The 27371-nt window shown below is 43.2% G+C and overlaps 1 protein-coding gene across 1 annotated transcript in view; it reads right to left on the bottom strand.

Moving 5' to 3' along the window:
- The window catches only part of AGBL1 (AGBL carboxypeptidase 1), a 535540-nt gene that overhangs the window by 69377 nt on the left and 438792 nt on the right, over positions 1-27371 (bottom strand). The window contains exons 22-23 of the mRNA XM_039858445.1: positions 14869-14998; positions 392-523 (exon numbers count right to left, since the gene is read on the bottom strand). Coding sequence (XP_039714379.1) covers positions 392-523; positions 14869-14998 — 262 coding nt within the window. The remainder of the gene's footprint in view (positions 1-391; positions 524-14868; positions 14999-27371) is intronic.

Here is a 27371-nt window from a genome sequence, read left to right as displayed (position 1 = left end):
CCAACAAAGCCACTTGGCCACATTTTATTTGTGGGAAGAGTTATAATTCGTAATATAATTTATTTACTAAAATAGATCTGATTATATTTTATATGTCTTTGTGAGTCAGTTTTGATCACTTGTATCTTCCTCAGAATTTATCCATTTGCTGCCAAGTAGCTCTTACGAATTTTCTTTTATATTTTGGGAGGTCAGTAGCAATGTCCCCTTTCATCCTGACTTTCTTGTGTCTTCTTTCTGTTCTTAATCTAATTAAAAGGTTGTCCCTTAGGTTGACCCTTTCAAGAAACCGAACTAGCATTCATGGATTCTCTATTGTCTGTATGTTTTCTACTTTACAGATTTTATTTGGGCTCTTGTCTTTGTATCAATATAGCCACTTCACACCTACCCTGTAGCTGACATCTTCCAAGAGCGTGGATGTGCCCACAGCGGACTCCGCTTGCCACAAAGTCTCCTTGATGCTACAGCCGTAAAGGAACACGTTCTTCTTTTGGGAATGGCCATGGAAATCACAGAAGACCTACAATTGGGCAAACAAAGGAGAAGGTCGATCCAGGTCAGACCTATTGGGTTCTTAAATATTTAACATGTCAGCTTCCTTGGGTAGATAGTGTTTACTTAGCAGAACCAGCCAGCTGGGGACCATCAGTGACTTTGGCAAGAGTTGTATGGGTAAAGTTGTCATGGGGAAAGGTTAGATTGGAAGAGGCTGAGGACTGAATGGAATGTGAGGATGTATGAGTCACATGTAGCTCTTTAGAGAAATTTACTTGTGACAGGAGAGGTGTCAAGGTCTGACTAGAAGAGAAAACAGGAAGAAAGGCTTTTTTAAAAAAATGAGTTTTGCACAATTTTAAAGTCAGTAGGAAATAAACAGTCACTTAAAATGAATAGATTAAATAGAAAAAAGAGAGAAGCTAATAAATCACTATAATGTTTTCTTCAGGGTTTGATGTGGTGAAAAAGTGACCAGCAAACCCAATGGCTTAGCAAACAATGATTTATTTTCCAGCAGATCCTCTTCATCCTAGGATCCAGGCTCAATAAAGAAGATGCCCCAAGTGGGGACAAGGTACGACTATGGCGGAGGTGGGGAAGATCAAAGGCAGACTTACACTGCGCCTCTTAAAGCGCCTACTGAAGCATGGCAGACATCACGTCTGCTGGCCACTGGTGGAAGCGAGTCATGTAGCCAACTCTACCGATGGAGTGAGGGAGTATCTTCCTCCTACGAGGAGGTTCTGCAAAGTCACGTGACAAAGGGAAAGTCATGCGGAATCCTATTAGATAGAATAAGAGATTCGCTTGCCCCTTTGCTATGGACTGTGTTCTAACTCTATTGGGAAGTGAAATATATTTCTTCACCCCTTGCATCTGGACTTACACATGTGACACCTTTTGGCCAATATGTATTGGCCAATATGACGCGGACTGAAGCTTATAAAGGATTTGTACATTGGGGCTTGCTGTTTGACTGCTCCTGGGAACCGTGTGACAACCTCCATGTGGAGAAACATAGGCTGGCCTGCTGGGTGACAAGAGACATGCTACAATGTCATCCCTCCTTGACCTATAGCTGATAGCAAGCCAACCAGTAGACCTGTGAATGAATGAATCCGCCTGAGACCATCCTTCCCTGGCCAACAGCTCCGACCACAAGAATCACCTAGTTGACGCGTAATTCTCACACAGCATCATTAGAGAGATTGCTTAGTTCTTGTTTAAGCCACTAAGTTTTGGGGTGCTTTTTAATCCAGCATAAGCTAAGTGCTGAGAAATCTGTCCTTTTAGTCTAAATATTTGCTCCCCTCCTTGCCAAAAAAAATCCCTCTGCCCATCTCACCCCATCACCGTATCAGACCCTGGCCAAGGTCCCATGATAGTTTCTCTACCCCTGATCTATGAACAAAGAAGGCAAGTCGTCTGCCTTCCACCTGCTTACATACACTTGCTGAATGAGGAAATAGACCCCCAACAAACACTCATGTTTGAAAGGGTGAATAAAGGAAATAGTGGTCATTTGTTTACTACAATTCTGAAATGATAATAGGCAGACATTTGAGTTTCCTATATATGTCCCTACATATGTGAGTGGGGCCAGTTGGTCGATTGGGCCCTAGTTCTGCTCCTTCTAAGTTGCTCGCCAGTCTTTTTTCTCTACAGATCTTTCCTCTGCCCTTGGCAGATAGGTACCTGTGTCTCCATTATTCTCCTTGGCTGCATTTGAAAAGGGCGTTGGAGAATAATATTCTCCTTTGAGGCCAGGCATCTATCTTTTCTGATTCTGAGTGTAGAAATTTGTGGGTCCAAAAATGTGAAGGTGAGATATTTTTTTTCTTTTTCTGCTTGACATTAATTTCTCGAAAACATAACTGAGGGTCTAAAGTAAAAATAATGATAATGCAGTATGTGTTTATAGTATATGTAAAAGCAAATGTATCACAATAATGGAAATTTGGAGTAAGAAATTGTGAATATACTGTCGTAAGGTCATTATACTACGTATGAAGCACCATAATATTTTTTTAAAATGAGACTCTGATTAATTAGAGATGGATATTGTAACAACAGGGCAAACTCTAAAACTATTTTAAGGAATACATATAATATTCAAACACGGAGACAAACTGGAATCATAAAAATGCTGAATTAATACAAAAAAATCAGAAAAGTTGAAAACTCTTCAAACAGGTGAAACAAACAGAAAACAGCTGATAAGATGGTAAGTTTCAATCCAAACATATTCATAATCTCATTAAAGGTAAATGGTCGAAGCATACGAATTAAAATATAAAGACCGTCATGTTGGTTATTAAGCAAGATGAAATATATTCCGCCTAAAAGAAATTCATTTTAAATAGAAAGACATACACAGATTAAAAGTGAAAGACATCAGGAAGTATGTTAATGTAAATCCTGGACAGAAGGAAGCTGGAGTAGCTACCTTATTAGATAAAACAGACACCAGAACAAGAGTATGATCTGGGATAAAGACAGACGTGTTGGTGGACGTGCCCATGTTGTCTGTGGTCGTAGAATGCGACCGCTTAGCTGGTCTCTGCTACTCTGCTTTCTTCTCCATCAAAATCAGGCACTCCATCTCGAGTGGCTTCCCCTACAGAGCTGGCCTTAAGGGAGAGCGACCACAGGACTTTTCAAGGATAAAGATGCTCCCCCTCACGAAGATTTCTCACTGTCTTGTTGGAGAGAGTGCTTTCTGAACCTTCTCTAGATGGGAGGTGGGTGTCACGTCCAAGATAAATCCAGGACACGTTCCTATGTCCCTGAGACTTTGGATTTCCCTCTCCACATTATGCCATGGAAGTTCTGGCACCTCGGTCTCACTTGATATGGGCTATTGTCAAGCACAGGTTTCAGCTACCGACCAACTGAAGCCGTTAGATCTAACGCCAGCTGCTCGAGATAACCAATTAAATCTGGAATCTCTAGAATGTGCACTCATGTCAAGGAAGTCAGCCAAATCTAGTGTTATGTTCTGCCCTCATTAGCTTAGCACTCCTAGAATGCAATCTCACACACGTTGTCCAGATTTCTGATGATGTCTACTAATTAGCAAAATCTTTCAATTCTTTTGATGGGTAAGCTATTTCCTCCTGAGTCACAGGGTATGCTGATCTTCTACAATCATGCTTATCTTTGATCCCAGTTACCAGATGAGGGCACACCGCAGGAGAGTTGTGGTACATTGGGGAAAAAATGAGCATCCTTTTTCAAGAAATTTGCCCCAGGTGAGGTATCACAGGATGTTTAAGCAGAAGAAGACTAACCGCCTCCGATAGGATTTCCACTGATAAGTGGGGGGTGGGGCTTGGTATTCAAGATTGTCAGTTTCATTTAGGTTCGACCATTCGCCCTCATCCCAAGTTCTAGGATCTTATTAATTGCAAACCAATCTCTAACTTTCATGTGAGAAACTTAGCAACTGTCACTGTCATTCGGCAGCCTGCACAATTATTTTTTTTAAAATTTTACTCTCCGCTCTACCAGGCCCTGTGTTGATAGGACATCGGATATTTCATAGCTGTCACAGAAGTTCTCTGGTTCTCAAACAATCGACTGAGTTGAAAGTTAAGAAATCTAATCTTGTCATTTTCTTTCTGTAAACACTCAAGTGAATTAAAAAACGGAAGGGCTTGTCATCTTCATTACTGGCACAGCGGTCAGTTGTAGTGACTGTGTGGACCCCCAAGGCACGGAGCCCTAAACGAACACGCACGTAAAGGACACCGAAGGGACAGGTAGGTAGATGATCTGCCCGGTCAAAAGAGAATTTGAAGACCGACTCTTTGATGGCGAACTGGAACCGATAAGCTACGTTGCTTTGTTGGCAGACTATGCGAGTAGCAAGAATTCAATGATGTCAGGACTGATTTCTGGAATCAAGGTTGTTGCAGACAGAAACACGGACTCAACCAGGGGACAGACAGCAGGTAGGTTTCTGGACGGACCAGGTGTCTGTGAGATGACAGTTTTAAGGACTAAAGGACTCAAAACTATTCTCTATGTTTAGCTTCTTTCCCTCCTTCTTTGTTTTAATTATTCTCCTTGGCTGCAATAGAGAGTGAACATTATATTTGGGGGGATTTTTAGATTACATCGTAAATTCCCGGTTCGCAGAAAAAATATTTTTAAGTATTTTTTTCCTCTTCAATAAAAAATAATAATTTTATTTTTTATGTGGAATTCTTAATTCACCATTTCGGGTCAAAATCTCATGGGGAAATAAGTCTCCCCAACTTCTCGGGATGGCTGAACTATGGGCGTTGGAGTTGCAATGGGCAAAGTTGGGAGGAGGGAGTTGTTCCAGTGACAAGTCAAACCATGCAGAAGACAAATAATGGGAGAGTGGAAACAGTGAATAAGCAGAATACGCCGTTTTGTACTGGGTGGGATAATTACTCAAATGCACAGAGAAAATCAGAAAACACAAAATGTGGCCACAGAAAAAGATGACACATGGAAGGAAGAATTGACTCTCTGGAATCTGGGTGCTTTGCAGTTCCTGTAAGACTTTTGGGATTTATTTCCTTCAAAACCCTGTGTCTCACTCAGTACTTGGGTTATTTTGAGCAGGATTCTGTTATTTCTAGCAAATACATCCCCTAGGCTACCATTTTTTTTCCATCCTGGCTCCACGTTAGAATCTCCGGAGGAGATTTAAAAAATATCAATGTCCGAAGCCCACCTCTAGAGATTTTGACTTAATTGGTCTGCAGACCAGGACTATGGATTTTTAAAAAAATTTTCCAGGTGACTCTCATGTGCAGCCAAGGCTGAGAACCACTGTTCCCGTCTCACGTGTGACTAAGTGTCAAGATAAGCTGGAGCACTTGTTAGCCACTCCCCAGAAATCTGCGAATCCAGTAAGACTGGGTCCGACCCAGGATTTTGAAGTTCTAACAAGTCCCAGTGATACTGATGCCTCTGGTCCCAGGACCGCAGTTTGAAAACCTCTAGTCGACAGGAAGAGATAAAAGGATCGTTGGAGGTTTAATCTTCTACCATCATGAATTTTCCACCAACCTCTGTCTCTTACCCCTAAGTTTCTCTCTGTGAATTTAACACCCACAATTTATATGAAAAGTGTGCAAATAAATGAAGACCGTGTCTTAGCAACAGATTTCTCAATAAAGCCAGGAGCTATGCCTGCGTGGTGACAGGTGCTCCTTTAGTGCTGAACTCAAATGGAAAGAGTTTTATTTATTTATTTTCTGATCTTACAAACTCTGAAAGCTGGGGTAAAGGACAAATTATAGAACTAATCGCCTGTGGGAATGATCACTGCTTTGCCCTGAGAGTTTCTCGTGGCCTCTGAAGAGTCAAAATAAAGGAAGTTAGACGCGCTTTTCCTGCTTGTCCCACAAATGACATTCCTAAAAATGAGTGCCTGTTAATCATGAGCCACATGTGTCCCTCTGAGTTGTTGGGGGGTGATCACAAGACAAAGTATCAAGTTACTTCAGTTGAGAAAGCTCTGTCTTTCCAGCTGGAAGATGTAACACTTACACTTCCTGTCAGTAAAATTCTGTGCCAGGTAAGGAGGAAGTGAGCTCAGTGATGGCAACTCCCAACGTCCACAACGAGGGCAACAAAACCAACAATAATTACTCCATTGAAGACTTAGGATGCTTCGGGTATCGTGCTGAAAACTTAACACAGATGATCTCCTAATGAAGTAGGTGCTATAATCATCCCCGGTTTGTAGCTGAGAAAATTGCATTTCAGATCAAATAAGTAACCTGCCCGGGCTTGCTCAAGTTTGCCCTGTTTTAAGTATTTCAGTAACTATTTGAACCCGTTTGCTCTCGTGAAGAATCCATGTTTTAAAACACTTCCCGTTTCTATGCTGCCTCTTCTGGAAGCCGTTTTGTCGCGATGATCCCACAAGCCAAGAGGAAATCACTGTGCATGTTGCACAAGCCCCAGCAGCATCGTCCACACTGCCCTCCAAATGCGTGGCGTCCTTAAATGGAGTGTGACGTGGGGGTGCCGGCATTCCCCAGGGGCTTATCTCGAGATGAGTGCTGCTGAGGGAGAGCTCTGCAAGCACCCGGATCTGAGGAATGGCGATCCTTCAGGGTTAGATGACAGAGTGGCAGGAGAATGGATCCCAGGGACCTGCAGAGGTGCAGGACCCGATCAATAGAACAGGAGTGTTAAGAAATGGGTCGGAGGGGCTGAGACCAGCCACAGGTGATGGCGACGGCCTCGCTTAAGGCAGCCGATATCATCTGGACAGAAAGGACATTTGGTGAGAGAGGAAGTCAAATCGACGAGTTGGAGAAGTAAACGAATGTAGGAACTCAATGAAGAAGCGCTTAAGGGTAATTAATACCTGGACTTCTGGATTAAGCCAGTAGGCAATAGGATTGCACGTTGCTCCACGGCAAGGGACACAGGAAGCGACGCAGATTTAAAAGTTTAAGTTTCGTCTTCTCTCAGCTGGAGTGGTTAGTTTTGAACTAACTGACTCCCCAGTGTCTCTCTTTCCTCCTCAGCAAAGTGAACGGTGTAGATTGGATTACGATTTTGAAACCAGGCTCTTAGGCGTCTCCCGAGCACCTTTCCCAGCGAATTCTTGTCTGAGCTGAATTGCAAGGTTAATTTAATTCATGCAAATGCGAGTTCCGCCCCTTCTTGCTCAGCAAAAGGGCGGTTCAGGGCCCCATGACTGTGCTGGTCAAGTGCCTTCCCCATCTTTCCCCTCCGTTCCTGGGTCTCCTTTTGGTTCCTCAGTAAGCTAATCGGGCCCCTTGTTCAGGAGGTTACACCCTCTCCATCTCAAACATACCCCCGTGCCTTTCCCTGCTCCCCGCAGCTCACGCATCCCTGACCGTGTTTACTGCTCTGCTTTCCAGCGTTCAGCTGCTGTGCTTCCCAATCCTGACTGACATCCGGGACTCGCTCCTGCTCCCGGCGCAGAGACCTCTGCATTATTTATACCGCTGCCACAGCAAGACGCAGGCAAGGCTGGAGCCAGGGGAAGCAAAGTCTGGGGAATGTGCTAGAGACCCCAAACAGCAACGCTCCCAATTAAACCAACCAAGGCTCACAAAAGCCCTGGAGATCCCAGCTTGCACATAATGTTGTACAGGCGGCATCCGGCTCAAGCTTCTGAGTGGAGTAAACATCTCTGTGCTGGAAAAGAAACTAGTGGCTTATTCAATCAGCTTCCAGGAGCCCTGTTTACAAGACCACATTTCTCAGTCCTTGTACTGACAGGCAGGCTCTCTCTTTAGCAAGTGTTACGTCTGAGTTATCAGCAACCTCTCGTCCTGGCAGAGGTTAACCACAGGCGGCCTGTGCAGAATTTATTGCTCTAATGATGACAAGAAGGGATTTCATGCTCTGTTCCTTCTCCTCAAGTGAGAGACTTTCTCTTAAATTGGCCCATGATGGGCCAACGTTCCAAATGACCTTCGAAAAGTAGCCTTTACTTACAGATCAGTTTCCGTCCCCTCCAAAATGGATAATTTGGGGTGAAAATGTTCACGTCAGACCCAGCGAAACGCATTGATCTCTGCCTCTGAGGCTGCTGACAGTGGGAACCCTGATGATATGTCATGAAATGCCGCAGGAGGCTTTCTGCCATTCCGATGGTATGGATTATAAGGCCCGTCTTTCCAAAATATTTCAACCACATTAAATGTGCCCGTGTAAATTAATGCAAAAACATATAGTCTAATACATGGTTTTGTTTTATACATAGCATCCTTTAGCTGCTATTTATTCGAACCCTCGATACGGTCCCTCTATAATCAACACAGAAGTTCTGGAAGGAGGACCTCATCCACATTTACAGACAAGATTCGACTTCTAAGTGAAGGGACTGGTCCATGCCCCCCCCCACCCCCTGCGTAGAAATCGATGGGTTTTATCCTAAATTCTCATCAATCTGGATCAAAAGGTTTCCCCAAAGAAACTTTTAAACTGTCAGCTCACCAATGATGAACAACAATATAACGGGTCTGTCAACGAAAAACTTCAGAGCAGACTCCCATGAGAACTTGCTCTAGCTGCTTGCCTCTCGCGGGTGGTCTCTGGCCAGCCGATGGCCCGTGAGCAGGAAGTGCAGCAGTCTAAGAGCCACCTGTGCCCTTCCCTGCAGGCTCCTCGGGAGTCCAAACCTTTTAAATGTTGCAGGGAGGGAGGCGGGGGCCTGGCGGCCACCGTTAAACATACTCCCCCCTGACCTATGAGCCTGGATGAGGCTTTTGCCAGCAGCTGTCTCACTCAGCGGCAGGTGCTGTGGCTCTGAAGGCAGAAACAGTAGCCTACCCTTTCTGTGTGACAACCTCGATTAGGGCAGGCAGCGTACTGGGGCACCTGTCTCACCAGAAGGGAAGGTTCACAGCGTGTGAATACAGTCCCACCATTACCTGCCTCTCCGGCCTGCATAAGGCTTCCTCAGTCTCTAATTTGCATTTCCATCTTCAAGGCCTGTTGGTGGTCTTGCCCCGCTAGGCTGGACTGCGCTTTGCTTTCGGTAACCTCCACTTTCTGAGACTAGACCTTAGAGCTGCATGTCCAATGCCATTGGCTGTGGTCACTGCGGCCCCGCGCTGCTCCTTGGACACACGTACTGAGCAGACGAAGCCCAGGTCCCCGCGTGTCTTCACGCGATGTCCGGCCCACCATCACAGAGGACAGCCGTAGATGGAAACCGGCCCGTGGGGCCCTGTCTCTACCCACTTCTTGCCCTCCCTTTTATTCCCACTCATTCTAGGCGGAGGCAGCGACAAGGACTTAAAAGAAACACCGACCGAGGCAATTGCCTTCCTGTGTTTTTCTCCGCCCCGCCCCCTCGCCTCACTCAATTTCACACAATTTTTTTTTTTTTTTTTAAATAGGGAATGTGTCAGACTTTCTTCAAAAATCTGACTGGCCTCCCCTGTGACATATGAAGACTCCTGATTTCTAGCCCCTATGACGCGTAGAAGGTACATGAGAGGGACAGGTGAGCAAGAAAGGGGGGAATTTTCCTTGGCTTTTCGATGCGAGTTTACCCAAGAAACTTTAGCAATGCAATGTAAATGGGGAGTATTCGTACCTGTAAAATTACATTCAAAATCTGGTTTCTGGTACGTTGGAGAGGCGCTGTTTAATATTTCCTCTGATAGCGTGAGGACAATTTTAAATAAAAGAATACGGAGTCAAATTTAAATTGTTTTGCCTGGGACCTCCGTGGGTATGCTGCCTCCCTTCCTTATCTGAGACAGAAGAAAATTATTTTTTCTACCATATCCTCAAATGTAAAAAGAGGGGACTTCTAGATTTAGTACCCTAGCACGAGTCAACGAAAAAATACAAAAATAACACTTGTTTTTCTGCCATTTCTGAACGATAAGATGGAGAGAAAATAAATAACACGCACGGAGTATATTGAGGCCCATGGAGACAAGAGTTTTAGAAAGGGTCGTGCCTCCCCTGTTACCCTCACGATCTGTGCCTCTTTGAAAAGAAGCTGATTAACTAACAACAAACGCCAGAGGGCTAGAGTAAGACCAGGAAAATCCTTAAGGTAGCTAAAAATTCTGTCCCCTTGGGTCCCACAGAACGATGACACCAAAACAGAACCGCCCCGCCCCCTGACGGAAGGCCTGGTTTGGGGCACTGTGAACGAAAATGGATGAGCTCTTGAAAGGGCGCTAAGATCCCCTGACCCACACGCGCTCACTCAGCGAGAGCCCAGAGAGGATGGGGATCCAGACTTCTCCGAAAGCCGAGGCCCAGGTTCTTTGCAGTGGTACCGGGTCAAGGCCAGCTGCCACACAGCAGTGCAGGAGAGGCTGTCGCCAGGCCTTCCTAAGAGCGTCCCTCTGCTCCTCCCCCATGCTGTGCCTGACTGGCCCATGGGCGACCACCCTTCTGGCCTTTGTGGGGAGCTACACAAAGGCGATGGACTCGGTGCCTCCCACGGGCTGGCTGCTGAGCTTGTCTGCACGCTCCCTGCTCTCTGCTCCAGCACAGATGTCTGCCTCGGCTCAAACCGCAAGCCGCCAGGAGGTCAGTCTTATTTCAGGCAGCGCCCTTTGCCTCTGAGTTGCATTTCAGAGCTCTGTGACTTTGTTTTTCCTCAGATGTCTTGCCTTTGCTGTATTTAGGGAAGTGTGTCCGCTTGGTGACATGCACAGATCTTCGAGGTACTGATACCCATGAATAAATGAGTTTTGGTGGAACTGACTTTTCAATCAAAACACAGGACATTTCTACTAACTTAGAAAGTTCCCTTCTGGCCCCTAAAATTTAATCCCCTTGTAGAGGCAACCACTGTTCTGATTTCTGTCTCTACAGATTTACTGCCCGTGAATTTTCCATAAATAGAAATGCAGAGTCTGTTCTCTGAGTGTCTAGCGTATGTCACTTGACATGTTTCTGAAATCCGTCCACCTTGTTGAGTATATCGGTAGTTTATCGTTGTCTGTCATTTTATTTTTTATGATTGAATAGTATTCCAATGCAGAAATATATCTCCCAGTGTATAAATATATGAGTGTTTACTATGTTTCTGGGCTTTTGGCTCCAACATCTGGAGCAGGTTTCCAGATCCTTTAACAAACTAGAAAGACAGAAAACTGGGGTTCAAGAAAACGGGAAAGGGACCACGAGGTCCATGTGATGTCAGATGAGTCTCCACCACCAGTAACTGAAAAGTTGTTTCTTTTGCCCTGTGCAGTTACCCCGAACATAGAAAACCTGCCAGAACTCCAGTTTCACAAGGCCGGAGGTCTAAGAAATCAGAGTCAGGCCTGTAGGCCCTGTGAGGAAACAGTAATTCTCAGCCTGACTCCAAGGAAAAAGCGAGCAGAACTCTTATTTGCCCTCCCTCCACGTCTACTGCAAATGGCATCTCCAGTCTCCAGCTTTTCCATAAGCCTTGGGGAAAGTGGCTCAGGCCTCATTCATGTTCCTCTAACAACTCACAGGTTTTACCATTTGCACTCATTGGTTTCTTTGCAGACATGACTCCACTTTCTACTGAAGTAAACTATAGACTCCTCAGAGTAAAGGATAGGCATTTTTTTGTTGTTGTTCTTAATTGGGTTTGTAACCCTATAGCTAGTACAGTGATTATACACATGTGGTGAAAATGAAATGATAAATGGATGGCCATGCAGATGGTGAGTGGATGGATGGATAGATGGATAGATGAATAGATGATAGATAGATGAATGGATAGATATAGATGATGAATGAATAAATGGAGGAATGGATAAGATAGGTACACACATGGAAAAGGTAGATGAATGAATAGATAGATAGATGGAAGTAGATGAATTTAGGAAGTTGAAATTAGGTAAGAGTGAATGATAGATAGAAGAGAGATAGGTAGATGAAGTGAAGTGATAGAGTAGATAGGTAGGTGGAAGTACCGTGGTAAATGAATAGATAGATGAATAAATAGATATATGAGTAGCTACAACTAGCTGGAAGTAGATATCATTGAAATGAAGTAGATGATAGATAGAAAGAAAGGAGTAGGTAGATAGATGGATTTGGGTAGGTAGATTTGGATAACTGGATGGGTAGAAGTGGGTAGGAGGATGCATGGATGGTGAGTGGGTAGGTAGGTGTATGGATGTGTGGGTAGGTGGATGGATAGATGGGTGGAAGTGGTAGGTGGGTAGGTGGGTAGGTGGTGGATGGATGGGTGAAAGAATATGTGAATACTGCCATATTGCTTATAAACTGAATAACTCATCTGGTCTTTAGCAACCTACATCCATATCAGGGTACTTCCTCGCACTGTCTCACATTCTTATTGGTCTCAGGAGTTCATATTATTCTACCCAGCAATGCCTGAGTATCACTTGGCACACATGAAACCTCCTAGCTACCAGAAGTGGCTTCCCAACGGTCAGGAAATATTTTCGTTAAGAGTCAGAGGTTGGACAGAGTCACAGTTAATCTGCAACCCTGTAGCCCAAGAGTCAACCTTGACACTGTGGAAATGTCCCCAGTATAGGACACCAGAGGACTGAATAAGGGCCAGCAGTTCTGCCGTTAGCAAGAAGCTGGTTAAGTATAGCCTCACAGGTAACTAAAAGGTGATGCTGAGCCCATCAGAGAGCTTTGTAACGCTGTGAATAGCATTTAGCACTCAGCTGTTTCTCACCCACCTTTCAGATGGTCCCAGCAGGAAACAAGTCTGTAGCTGTCATGTTTACAGTTAATTAATGTTTATTTATATTTTTAAACAAGGCTTTCACCTGTCGCACTTTAAAATAAATGTTCTGCTCTTCAATTAGAGGTTGTCAGAGCGGAGAAGAATCCTGTTCGTTATGAGGTGAACGCGTGTGTTGTTTAAATGTGTATCAGGGAGGGACCTCTTTCCCTGTAAATGTCCCTCTAGTCCCAGAGGCTCCCTACTCAGAGAACACATTTTCTCCAGGCCTTGGCTGTGACACTGGTGTTCTGCTCTGCAGACCATGAACTTGCTTCTAGAGGGCAGACAGCATAGATTACGGTGTCTCCTTGGATAAGAGGGTGAGGGTTGGCCTAAAAATAGTGCACGATTTGGCCAGTGTAGAACAGGATTTTTAAGGGAGAAAGATGTGCTTCGCACTCATTGCCATGAAGGGTTGACTCAGCAGGTCTACAGAGTTCAAACCCTGCAAATTCCAAGGAAAGGTCTGGCCCGTGACTGGCTCCTGGGAAATCACCTGGATGCCCTTGGAATATTCTGCTGGATAAGAGTACCCTTCTTCATCTGGGGCCTTGGGTCATGTCGAAAGGTTAATGTTTACATGTGATTTGCAGAAGTGGACCACAAAGTGTCAGTTTGAGCCCCACAGGGGCTGCTGCCTGAGTCACTAAGAGGTGCCTTGGCTGCAAACTGACCCCCAATAAAAATTCTAGACACCAAAGTTTATCTTAGGAAGCTTTCTTGGTTGGCCACACTCTACACGTTATCACGTCATTGCTAGAGAATTAAGCACTGCCCACGTAACCCACTGGGAGCAAATAACTGGAAACACATTCGTCTCTCCTAGACTCTGCCCTACGTGCCTTTTACCTTTTCTGATTTTAACTTGTATCTTTTCACTGCAATGAACCATAATTATGAGCAAAATAGCTCCTCTGAGTTCTGTGGGTCCTTTGAGGGAATCAGTGGACCTGACTAGAGTCTTAGGACTCCCAACTCACCCCATCGAAGAGCAAAGGATGAAGAAAGATGAGGCTTCAGGGTGGAAAAACAGATCAGAACTGAACCCCAACTCTGCCATACACTCCCTAGTGACCTCAGGGAAATCCCCTGAACTTTTAGTATTTTTGAGATTTAAATAAGACTCTATATTAGATATCCATCCCTTGTTTCAATAGATATTCACTGAATGTGCCACACAGCACATGATCGAAAACCCTCCACGATTTTGCCGCAGACAGATATGTTCACAGTTTGTAGTCAATAAATGATTGTTCTCGTACCATCACGCGGCTACCATCACCTCCTTTCTTATTTTGAACCTAAGCCTCTGCTTTCAACTAGTCTGTTCTTCACCAGCTGCATGTTGCTATGGGCTTGGGAGAAAATCTCATATGTGAACTATGCCTGGAACATGACCAGAATCATCTATGGAGTTTCTTACGAACTAGTCAAACATGAATATGAACACCCAGAGGATTGATTCCCATATACTCTTTAATAGATATATACTTTTTCTTTCTTGATCAACAACTGACAAACCAGAAAAATAACGCCTTGGGAAATAGATAAAATGTAACCCCTTGCCCAGTTTTCAATGGTGAGCATTGAATTGATGGTTGACCCTGTTGTGGGTGAAATTGTGCCTCCCCCCAAAGTGTGGAAGTTCTAATTGGCAGCGCCTGTGAATGAGACCCTATTCAGAAACAGGGTCTTTGCAGATGGAATCAAGTCAAGAGGAACCCATACTGAACCAAGGTGGGCTCTAATCCGATGACTGCAGTCCTTACAAAAATGTGACATTTGTGTGACACACACAGGGGAGATGGCCCTGTAAGACAGAGGGGGATTCCGAGGGGGCTTGGTGTCACTAAGAGACCCTGAGAACTCCTAGTGTCCTAGGAAGTGGCAAAAAGGGTTCTTTCCTAGAGCCTTCAGAGAGATCACGGCCAGCCGACCCCTTAATTTCTGATTTCTGCCCTCCTGACGTGTGAGAGAACACGTTTGTGTTGCCTTAAGCCACCCAGTTTGTGGTACTTTGTTGTGGCCGTCTCGGGAAATGAATGCCTCCCCCATGAGAGCTTGTCACACACAGGTCTTCGGCTTGTCTGGTGTTCTTGCCTTAACGGAAAGCAACCTGCCTCTTGGAAGGTGGTGGGAAGCCACCGAACAGGAGGAGGCAGAAGGAAGTGACTCACCACAGGGCGGTGGCCGGTGGCGCTCAGGTAGTGGAGGAGTCCTTTGGCATGGTAGATGGTGGGCTGCAGGTGCACGGTGGGAGACAGCCACTGTCTATTCAAGTCTTCCCTGCTCAGGGAGCACCTGTGACTGAGGGAACAAACAGCAAGCAGATAAGTACACATTTCGAAGAAAATAACTTGAGAAAATAAAGCCCAAGAAGACAAACAATCAAACCCATGAATCCGACTTCCCTCCCATTTCTACCCATTAGCATCAACTGGAGATGCCCTGAAAACTGCAGGTCTGTCCTCTACATTCTCAAGGTGTCATGATTACTCACAGCCCCCGAAAGAACTGGAAACTGTATTTATCATCAGAGTTTTGAGATGAAGTTCGGGGAATGCAGTTTCCTGCTATGCACACCCACGAACGCATCCAGGAAATTCCTCTAGACTCCGAGACCTTCGGTTCTACAAATAATTAAGCCAAGTTCGATCCATTATGCTGGATGGGTTCTAGATGATATTTCCAGCTGGTGCTGTAACTCTGCCCAGTGGATACCCTTCAAACCCCATGCAGAGGCTGAAGCTGAGAAGTGACTGCATAAATGCCCTAACAACATATCGCTGAGAGCCAGGGTTTATAGCCAGGTCTGTTTGCCTCCAAAAAACATGGTTCCTCGCTATCCATACAGATGACATGGAAAGCTTGACTTTTACCCGGATGTCCAGAGCATCGTTTTCAAAGACATCATCACGGAACATTTGTGATAGAAATGAGCTCAAAACCATAAATCCCCTCATTTGGGAAGAGGAGACGTTCACAGTCGCAAGTACCGAGTGATTTCACAAAGGTGACACAGCTGGTGAGTGATGACACTCAGGGCCGTTCAGAGGGAAGGAAACTGAGAGGCTGAGCTGCAGGGTCCGGTCGTCCCCAAAGCCCATGACCTCCAGCCGTTACCGAGCGCAGCCCACACTCAGGGGAGGCTCCCAGTCACGTACTCAGCGGGGCCTTGAGGAGGGGGCGCAGGTTAAGAGGAGCAGCACAGCATCTCCGTCGCCGAGTCCTGCCAACTCCCCGACCCCACCGCCCGCCACCTTTGTCCCCTCTGTGCCACAGCTTCAGCAAAGGACCCACAGTTCCCTCCGAGCAACTGTGTCTGCTCTCCTGCTGCCAGGACTCTCCCTGTCTCCATCTCTTTCTACCTGTTCATCTTTCAGGGGATCCGCTCTGCAGTGAAGTGTCCCCTGATCCCCAGCCCGTTACATTCTGCTCTTATTTTTTAGAATAGCATCCAGAGATTCCCTTCATCGGAGTTCGTATACAACCATTTTGAATGTGTTTCTCTCTCTGTCTCTCTCTGTCTCTCTCTCTCTGTCTGTCTCTCTCTCTCTCTCTCTGTGTCTCTCTCTCTCTCCACCTACTCGCTCAACCGTCCATTTATTCACTTTTACGTCTCTTGCCTTCCCTGTTCAATGGTGAGCTTCCTGGGGTCAGGAACACTGTCTTTTGTCATCATCAAAACCCTACTATAGTAACTGTGTCAGAGCTGATATTCAGTAAATAATCTGGAATGAATAAATGCAGTAGCATTTAAATGTAGAATCAGATCCATTTTTTTTTTTTAATACTCTTCAATAAATCTTGGAGGTGGAAGAAAAAAGGTTCGACCTCTTCCTTTCACAATTTTTTCATCTTAATGTTTCTGAAATTATCTTTAAATATTAGTTTCCTGCTGCTTCTCAGCCTCCTCTCCCAGCTCGAGAAACCGAAAGTCTTTAATCATTGATCATGATTTCGCCATTAAAATATTTTGACTTGAGCAACGGTAGGATTTTTCACGTCTTCCTCTCCAACTTGTTTGTTCTTTTCTTGCCTTTGTGCCCCTCCCTTCCTCGCTTCAAAATGACCCTGGGAGGTAGCTTAAGCATCCCTACATATTCTAGAAATAGGGTTTATCTGTTCTGCCCCGCGGATCTTTAACGCAGATAGCAACAGAGAGAAGCAGACGCTCCAGATTGGCTGCGTTTGAACGCATTTCTTTTCTCAAATGCAGGTACCTGCATGCACCACATCCCAGACCCCCAGGACTCTTTCTTAACTGGTCGGTTTCTCCTCACCTTCACCTGGATTCTCACTGACCAACGTTGGGGACTGTTTTTTCTTTGTGAACATCGAAAGTGATGAAATCAGTTGAGGCCCCTTAAGAGCACTCGTCTGCGTGAATGAAAACTCAGGCACGTTGTATGTGTTCAGTAGGGAGCAATTCCATGGCAGTGTTGTACCTCTTCTTTCTGTGTGCTCCCCGGAGACCAAGTTCAGGGCCAATGTCCTCACGGAAAAGGCTCACAAGTGACCACGCAGCTGAAAGACCATTCTAGATTATAATTCCCCAAAAAAACAGAAAAAATAAGAGTTTTGTGCTGCAGTCGTAACAAGCCTGAGTTTGGGTTCAGAAGACGTAGTCCCGACTCTCAGCTCTGTCATCAGGGATGGGACGTGAGGACTCTTTGGGAGTTGATGTTCTCACAAGTGAAAAAATATAGGTATGCTTAACGTACTTCTCAGGATCATATGACACGGGATCTACTGTAGATCTCTACATGGAGAAATATCCATATAACTCTATCCCCACCTGTGCCTGTGTCCATGTGATGTCCACACCTGTAGCCCCACACACATCTTATCTGTATCTACATCCTCACGCACACCTATAACGCTCAGGGATGCACAGCTCCACCTGGACCGTGTTCATCGGTTCCTCATATCACCCTAATTTTTCTTCCTTGTGAAGAATGTCCAGGGAGCTATATGCAGGTTGACTGGAAGGGAGAAGAATCTTGGCCAGGAACCCCGGGCAAGAAGCTGTGGTCAGGTTGAAGTCTCACCTGACTTGAGTACAGTAAAGGGTGGAAATAAAGGACCCAAGAGAAAAGAAATCATATAAAAAAGAATGCAAAGAATAACTGACATAACTTGTTGATCGCACTTTGGGCTGTTACAAAGGGGAGGATGGAATCTAAGATTATCTAAGTACATGGATTTGGAGAGAAACGAGGCCAGCGTGAGACTTGGGGAAGCTGTTGGTTCGGGGCAAATTTTGTTCATTTCGCAGGGCTACAGACGATAATGCATTCCTTTGGTATGCACAGGTCGTACGGATTTGGGAAGCCCGTGCGTTTGTATTGGTATTCAAGGCTCTACGTGGCGCCATGATTTTGAGAATATCTGTGTGTGTGCCCATGGCTTCAGCAGCAACTCTATCCACACAGTTACAGATTATTACAATATGTACTATACCCAACTCGAGTGCTTTTCCTCTTAAGGTAGATTCATTTGCTTCCAATCTCCGAATCTGTTTGGCATTTTGTGTTAATAATATCAGAGACGCAGGCAGCCAAAGGGACCGCTGCTGCTCTTCCCAGGGATTTGTTTTAAGCATTTGAAGATGAAATGCATCCCATCTTATTATCTACTGTAACATTTTTGAAATGACACCTGCTCTCTCTATGAGGAGAGAATTAGCAGATGGACAGGATTGGCTGGCAATAAATTCAGTCCCTCTAATTTCTGAAAAGGGGTCATTCTTCAAATAGTTTGAAGTCCTGCATTGCTTATAAAAAAAATAAAATGGTAAGGATCGCTATTTTTTCCCCAAGGAATATTGAAAACTTAAAGGGAGAAAAAAATTCTCCTTTCTTTTGGTTTTCAGAGGTGAAGTCATTTGATGCAACTAGTCATCATTTAAATAAAAAAAGAGGAAGCTTTAGTTTATTAAAGTCTATTTTAAGATAAAGCTTATATGCACAAAGTTTGCTAGATTTCCAGGGCCAACCATCCAGCTTGTCCAGCAATGTTGTAATTTTAGCCTTGAAATGCCTACATTCCAAAAAACCCCTCAGTACCTGGTGAGCTGGGACCCTCAGCATTTCTAATGCTGGATCCCAAATTCTAAGAGGGGTTTTACAGTAGGACTCCTGGCCAGAATTGGATCTGATTGTTTCACACTGAATGAATGTTCCAGACGGGGCGTGAGCCCTCCCCCACCCCCTCGGGTGCCACCGCTCCCTGTTTTTACCTCCGATCGCTTCACCATGTCATCTACCTGTGCTTTTTAAGCATTTGCAGACCATGTCTAAAAAGTCTCTAACCTTTAAACTTGCAGCTTTTCTTAAAAAAAAAAAAAAAAAAGCAAGCTTCGGATCTTCTGAAAATATGATCATTTGATGACCAAACAAAAGTATTTCAGCTGAAGTTCTCAGATACTTCCTAAAAGAAAATCCATAAACCTGCAGTCAGACCATAAAATGATTCAAATATCTCCTATCCATCTGTGATTGATAAATGCAGAGACCAAGGTCATCGGACTGAATGAATAATGCCAGGCCTGATAACAGTAGTACTACCTGCCCGGTGAGCTCTGGAGTCTAAAGAGAGGCAGCATGTTTAACATTTAGCAAGTGGCTTCACCATTCACCGCACGTCCTAGTCACAGGAGGCAGCACAGGTGCAGGAGGAGACTATTTATAAAGATAAAGATGCACTGAAGCTTCAGGAACAGCATGGGGCAGGACTGGCCCAACATTACCCCTAGAGCTTTCCAAATGCACATTACTTGGATGGAGAAAGGGAAGAAAAAGTGGAAATCAAAGAGTAGTTTCATCTTAAGCCCACAGCTGCAAAGCTCAAGACAATTAGGGCCACCGGGAACATATAATTGGGTTCAGGATATTTTTTGTCACGTAAAATGTTCGGAGAGTCAATGATCTAGACAGTGAGAGCAAATCCAGATGCCCTGCAACTCCTCCAAGAAACAAGCAATGAGTCCTAGGAGGCCTGACCACCCCAGAGCCCAGGAAAAGGAAAGCCAGTGTTTTCAAAAGACGGATCGGAAGCAGTGACCTGGGTTCAAAGGTCAGCTCTGTTCAATAAATCACCCAGAGTTGGCACTGGAACCCAGGTCAATCCAGTCTCAATGAGCTGTTGTTAATGCCCGTGTCCCTCAAAATACGGCCACCAACCTGCAGCATCAGCATCATGTGAGAGCCAGAAATTTGGGTCCCATTCTAGAATCTGCATTCTGACCAGATCCCAGAGAATCCGTACACCCACTTAGTGTGAGAAGCAGTGCTTCCTACTATACCTCGAGGAAAGAAAGAAAATGAACACTTACGAAGAAACTGTGTATTTTGTAAAGGGCTTAACTGCCATTGCATTCTCAGGGCTTAACTGCCATTGCACACTCAATGACTACATGTCTCTAGCATCTCTCCCAGGACAGCACCAGCTCCGGAAGCTTGGAGAGGCTCCCCTCCCTCCCTGCCCACCCCACTTTCCCCACGATTGTGTTACTATCTTGCAAACTTTAATTTGAAAACCAGTACAGAGTTAAGACAAAAATGTGTTTTCTCTAAGTTATTTTGACAAATCTGATTCCATAAGTTCATTGACACATCCGATGGAACCATTCAAAACATGAAAAGAGAAGGATAAGTTGAGCTGAAATCAGGCCAGACCAGATGAATGGGCGGCCGGCTTCGCAAATATAGAGTGAGCACTACGATATCACTTCTATAAATCAAGAATATGTAACCAGTTAATTCACATTTCTACCCAGCAATTCCATTCACAGTTGACTCAATAAAAATAGATACGGCTCCCGCTGAAACAGTTAAAACCCTAAAGCTGAAGCTTCTAAAGCTCTGTTGTGGGAACAAAAGCATGTGCCAAACACACACAACGTCAGCAGGGACACCTTAGGCTGAGCCATCAATCTGACACCAGCCAGGCCACGATCACCTGAAGTTACCTGCTGCCACAAGCTGACATCGTCTGGGACCAAAAATATTATCTACTGGATACTAGTAAAGATAATTTAATTAATTTCTGAAATTTTAAACCCATTGAGAATCTTTACAAAATTTTGTCAGAATGGGAAATTACAAAACTTTTAAAACTGAAGAACTAATGATTATCTCCATAATGTTAAAGAAAAAGAAATCCTTTGAAAAATTTTAACACTTGTTACCATCTCGCTAACACCCCAAATCATAAAAGTGTCAAAAGAAGGATGTTACTTGATGGAGAAACAATAAGAATTTCCATTAAGATCAAGAACAGGTGATAAAGACCAATATCTGCATGACTATTCAGCGTGTAACTAGCTGTACCATCCACTGAACTCAGACAAGAAGCATTGGTTAGAAGCATGCCAAGTGGTAAAGACGAAAAACCTGTGTCTTCTTGCAGATAATGTAATTGCATATCGAGAAAACAATGATTAACTCAAATGATAAATAATTTAGTGAGGTAACAGGATATAATATTGACAGACAGACAGAAGTAAATATTCATCTACAGAGTGGTTGAATAAGTTCACGCATCTATGAAATTGAGTACTGTCTAGCTGTTGGGAAAAAAAAAAAGAGGAAGGTCTCTTTGACCTGATATGGAATGGTGGGTTTCAGGACATATAGCTAGTGATAAAAAATATAAATATATAAAAAACATAAGAGTAAAGGGAGGTATAAGACAATGTACATGCATCTATTCATTTGTGCAAAAACAAAATACGAAAAAGAGAAATCAGAAACTAATAAGACCGATTACTTACAGAAATAGGCAGAACGGGGTGTACAGAATGGATGAATGGGAACGGGGCGGGAGGGGTGCAGGGCAGATGGCGCTTCTCATTTCATGTTGTTCCAACTTTTAAAACCATATTGATGTTTCATAGACTCACGTGAATGAAGTCAGTATAGGCAACCACAAGAGAACCATGAAGAGAACTCAAAATGGATTATAAACCGTCAAAATAAACTTCAACTCTAAGGCGAAGAAACAGCACTGATGGAAGTGAGAATAACTGCCCTATAGAACTTTAGAAAACAGAATTGTGGTTAGATACTGGAAATCTAAAGGCAAAAACGATAGTGCATGAATTTGTTTTTCACAGCGGCAGGCAATTCTGCGCTGGCAATTTTAAAACTACTTTGTGTGTATTCTAGAATTGAGTAAATAAGTAAATCTATTATGAATAACAACCAGGTTTCCCATTGTCACAGACAGGAGTTACAGATAAAGAGTTAACTCTGTGACGTTATATTGGAATCAGCAGTATCAGCATAGAGTCATGGTTCTATATAGAGACAGATAAATAAAGAAATAAATACTTGTGTGTGTGTGTGTGTGTGTGTGTGTGTGTGTATCTATTTCCTAGCTCTGCCTACTGGTAGGACCTAAAAACGATAATACCCTAGCAGCAATGAACATATATAATTCCCAGATTTCGGTTTCCAGGTACCATTATTTAATCAAAGGAATCAAGACCTCCTGAAGCAATGCTTGGTTTCAGGGGTGGGAATGGGAAAGAAAAATATTAGTCTACACGTATTATAGTGCCAGAAAGGAAAGAAGTAATACAAAACGATGGGTGCGAGTTGAAATGACAGAATAATCAACTTTAAGGGCATCCCGATGACTAACTATGGTAACTTGAATAATCAAATCAATAATAATGATATGTTATTGCCCATAGAATAAAGTAGATGTTTATAAGTCTGTACTAAAGCAAATAAGTAAGTAGAATTCCAATTAGAAATATAGGAGTGAAGGCGGCGGGAGTATTTAGCAAACATCATGGTAGTAACTGTTGCCAGCAGAGCCATCGATGGATGCTAAAATACGTGGGTGAAAGCATGATGAGTCACGTACTATCGACATCTACTCAGAGTATCTCTGTGCCAGATACTTAATTCGGAAGAGAAAAATAGTAACTTTACGGTGAAGAAACCTGGCAGATACCACCTGAAACAGGACATCAACGGTAGTAACACCGTCGGCAGAGACACACGGCAACATGAGACACACCCCAAGACCAGGAACCAAGAAGGGACCAGCATACCCTACATGCGGCTCTTGACCAAGACAGAAATCTGAATTTAATCATGAAGAAACCTCAGACAAGCCCCAATCAGGGTACATTCTCTACGTAACAGACGGGTGCTCATCAAACATTTTAAAATCAAGAGAAACGAAGAAAAAGACTGGAGGCGGTTGAGAAGACATGACTACAAAATGCATTGCTATAACGCTGGGAAAATCATATTGGCACAACTGATAAAAGCTGAATGATGTCCGTAACCAATACTCGTGTACTGATGTTAACATCCTGGTTTTGATCATTATATTTTAGATATGTAAGATGTTAGCATTTGGGGAAGCCGGGTAAGAGAGAGACAGTCATAATCTTATACAATTATTACAGCTTTTTGACACACATACATAATTTCGAAATAAACACTCAAAAGAGATTTTTACAAGATTTAATTTTTAAATGGGAGTAATTCTATAATTCACCAAAGAACAGTATATTTAAGAATGAAAAACTCAGAAATGATATAACGACTTAATAAATGCCGTAACAACTCGGAAAAAATATCCTTTGGTAAATGAAACCTAGCTTGGAAAAACTCGAGAATGAATAAATGCAACAAATAATGCCTCAAGAGAAAAATGTGAAAAGAAAACATTGTTTTCATCCTAAAGGGGAAAAAGATAGATAAAAAGGATTCAAGAAAAAGTGACAAATATTAAAGACAGGCAAACGACATCTAGCAGACAAATGACAGTAGCGCCTGAGAAAGGAAAAAAAGCCTAAGGTCAGAACAGATACTGAATCCTATGTTAAGAAAAGGCTCATGATATAATCAAAAAATTCAAAGCTATGTACTGAAATAGTTTGTTATGTATCTGAGAACACTGATCCAGAACAACCAACACCAAGACATAATCTAGTAATATTACTGGATGTTAAAGAAACAGAAATTCATTGGTAATCTAGGCAATAGAAGGCTGTGACTTAAAAAAAAAAAAAAAAAAGAATTAGATTAACCCTTTTGACAGTAATGCTTCTGAAGAAAACCCAATAGTAGTGATATTCCAAGTCTTAAATAATACATTTAAAGAAAGAAAATAATGAGACAAAGATTTTGTATCCAGCAAAACAGATCTTCAAATGGGGCCAGAGGGACAGACACGATGTTCTCGATATTCAAGAACCCAGGAAATATTATTCCCGTGAGCCTGGCCTTAGAAATACGTCAGATAACAAACTCAGACAAGCAGAATGGCCACAGAGATATGGACATTCTAAATTTTTATAAAGGTAACCCGAGGATACCTCTGCCACGGAAGTTATTTTATTTTACTATAATCGTTGTCTCCACCGGAAAGTCAGCCCATCTCTGAGTCTCCAGACCCTGGCAGAGCACCTGGCCTACAAAAATTATTTAATAAGTGTATATTAACAGGAATAAAATGCCATTTAATTACATACTGTAAAATGGCCTAAACGAAGCCTCGTGCATACACGTTTGTTAAAGCAAAATCGATCGCAAAGCGAAAGCGTCTTTAAGGCCTTCAAATGCTTTCTGACACCGCGAAAGGAAAATCACGTTGTTCTCAATGTTTACTTTTGTGTAAGTTGCCGTGTCTGTGATGTGAAATAGAGTGGATAATTATTGCATTGCATTTACTATGGAAAGGTTCTATCATCCTTATTTTCTACCAGTCACTTGTTAACTGCTTATTGTCACAATAACCCTTTAGGCGTTTGTCATTATAATTCCTATTATAATTCCCATTTGTTATGACAATTCATAGATGAGGAATTAGAGGTTCAGAGAGGTTAAATAACGTGCCTAAGGACACACAGCTAGTTAGCTTCTGAATCGAGAGTAATACAGACGAGGGTTCCTTATAAAATGCCCCAAAGTCTTAACCACCGTATCAGAGAGCAATTCAATCTCCTCAAAAAGTGAAAGCTGGGGAAGAATCTACAGAAATGGATGATGTCTGCCCCGCAACACCCACTGTTCTGTTTGATGTGCACATTGAACTTGGAGTCAGACGTTGAAGAAAGAATTCCATCGCCTAATATTTTAATAATCGATAGTTTGTGGGTTCAATGCTATGCCTGGATCACTAGCCTTACATGCGTTTTGACACCTCTGTCTCCAGTGTTCTCATACACAGAATTAATATTCCCCTTTATACTCGATAAGTTGGTGTAAAGTACAAAAATGTAGTCAAAGGACAGTGTTGCATAAATATATATATTATTAATTCGCCAAACATTTATAGTTACAACAACTACTATGCGTCAGACACTATTTTTATCCTAATGCGACGGTGAACGAGCCCTGCTCGTTTACGTTCCGAGGATGTCAGAAGTGGCAGGTCAAGGCAGATATTGCGTCCATCCTGTTCTGTTAAATTCTCAGCAGTAACACAGCACATTGACCAGCACATGGTAGGCAACTAATCCATCATTATCCGAGGGATAAGTGAAACCCAACTCCTCCAGTCTTCTGCTGTCAGAATATTTCTTCTCTGGGCAGCCGATATCTAAATTAAAGCTGTGATTTTTATTTTTTACTGTCAATTTGACAGATTTAATTATGAGGTATTGATTTTTCCTGATCCCCTCTGTCTTGCCAGCGGCCTCTGAACGGCTCCAGTTTGCTTTCGGATTAAAAGTCACTGTATTTTCCTTGTTAGAGAGAAGCCTTTGATGAAAATCTGCATGCAAAGCTCAAAACCATTAACACCGAGAAAAATAAAAGTGGCTTTTGATGCTGTTGTGATGGGCGTTCCATTGTCTTATCCCTATCGCAAGAGTTAATAAAGAAGTTTCCAGCTGAGATCTCTCAGAAATGAGGGTTCTTTAGTGGACCATAAGACTAAGTGACACCCCATGTTTCTCTTCCGGAATGGGAAGAACCCTAGCTCTTTATTTGTTCCCTTTTTCTATCCTCCAAGGCTTTTTTTTCATATTAAGGTAATTTTTCCTTACGGACAAGAAAGCAGACTGGACGTTTACGTGTCCCTGATGATGAGTTCATCAAGCCGAAAGGTATCTCGAGAGAACAACAACTCATTTCTTCCCTACTAACTAGCAGAGGTGGCAAAGAAGGTGGACATCGGTGTGTTTAATTCTGGTGCATACTGTCATCTAGATGGGTCTCTTGGGGCAAAGAACACAAATGAAGAAAATTAATTTCTGCTGATTGGAGGTTTCGGTAGCTAGGGAACTTTCACTCCATCCCCTGAAAGCCATACTGACTGCCAGTGCCATCCTAATTAAAAAAACAGAGAGTCACCGGGAACTCTGGAGTTCTTTTTCCTTGAAATCTTGGCAGCAGAACGTGAAAAGACAGGAATGATACACTTACGCTGCTGAAGAGAAAGTCAGAAAGCGATCTGAGTTTTAGTCTTCACGTTGACATCTACTACCATGTGAGCCTAGGCAAATGCCTTAATTTTGCTTGGCTCAGAGTTTTCGTTTGTTTAAAAAGAAGATGACAACACATGATCACTAGCCAAGGTGACTCTATCCTTTAAAAAGAATCCGTCATTCCCTACGAAGACTTGCAGAGGGAAAGAGAGAGAGATGCACAAAGGGAGAGGAAGATAGTGAGGTGGGCTGCATGTTTTCATTCTTTGAAGCGCGGATTCGTTAGCAATGGGCGTATCCATGGTTTATCGCTCATTCCTGAATTGTAGTAATTGCCCCCTCACTGATTTTCTCATCTCCTGTCTCTCGTAATGTTGTTCTTCCAATCTAACATAATTCCAAAATGATATTAGAATCTTCTCCATGGCTTCCCATGGCCTAAAGGATGATGTGTCGACTGCTTCGGTGGGCATTCGAAATCTCCTGCAAACTGGTCTCAGCTCATGTGCTCCCCGACTTTCGAATTCTCTCCACTCCTGATGGAACCATGTCTGATAACGGATTCCATTCTTCTCTCTTCCTTTCTGAGTCTACTCATTTTTTTATTTTTTTTCCCAGAAAACTTCTCAAGTTTGCCCCTTTCATGAGACTTTATTTGACTATTCCAGGCCATAGCAACTCCTTCAACCTCTGACCTCCCTTAGGAAAACTAAACAGTGGAAAGCTTATGTGAATAAGTCACCGAAGTCACGTTGTGTGTGTTTGAGTCTGGTTCCACCACTTGCCATGTATATTTGGCCAAATTATTTAACTTCAGTAAATTGAAGACTCCTCCGTATCAGAGGAGGGATACTTCTGCTTCTCGATCTCTACCTAAAGGTAATAGTAGCATCTAACTCACAGGATTTTGTTTCTTTGCTTTTTGTTTTTTTGTTTTTTTAGGATTAAGTGATATGATACACTGAAGGCACACAGCAAAATGCTTAGTATATAATCAGTGATCAATAAATGTTTGAATTTTTTAAAAACAATTCTTCAGGGCATTCACCATCAAATATGATGCTAAGCTTTCACTTAACTTAAACTGTGAATTTAGATTATACGTTACTGGAGGAGAAACTAATTTTGTATGTTCATTGAATCTGCTTCGGTTCTTACTGTCATGCTCAACATTTAATGGCTCTCAACAACCACTTGTACAAAAGCTTAGGGACAAATTAGACCATCAATATAGGATGGCCTTCCTTCCTTCCTTCCTTCCTTCCTTCCTTCCTTCCTTCC

Source organism: Pteropus medius, unplaced genomic scaffold (genome assembly GCF_902729225.1).
Source record: "Pteropus medius unplaced genomic scaffold, Ma_sr-lr_union100, whole genome shotgun sequence".
NCBI classification, from domain to species: domain Eukaryota; kingdom Metazoa; phylum Chordata; class Mammalia; order Chiroptera; family Pteropodidae; genus Pteropus; species Pteropus medius.
This window is presented reverse-complemented; position numbering and strand designations above follow the sequence as displayed.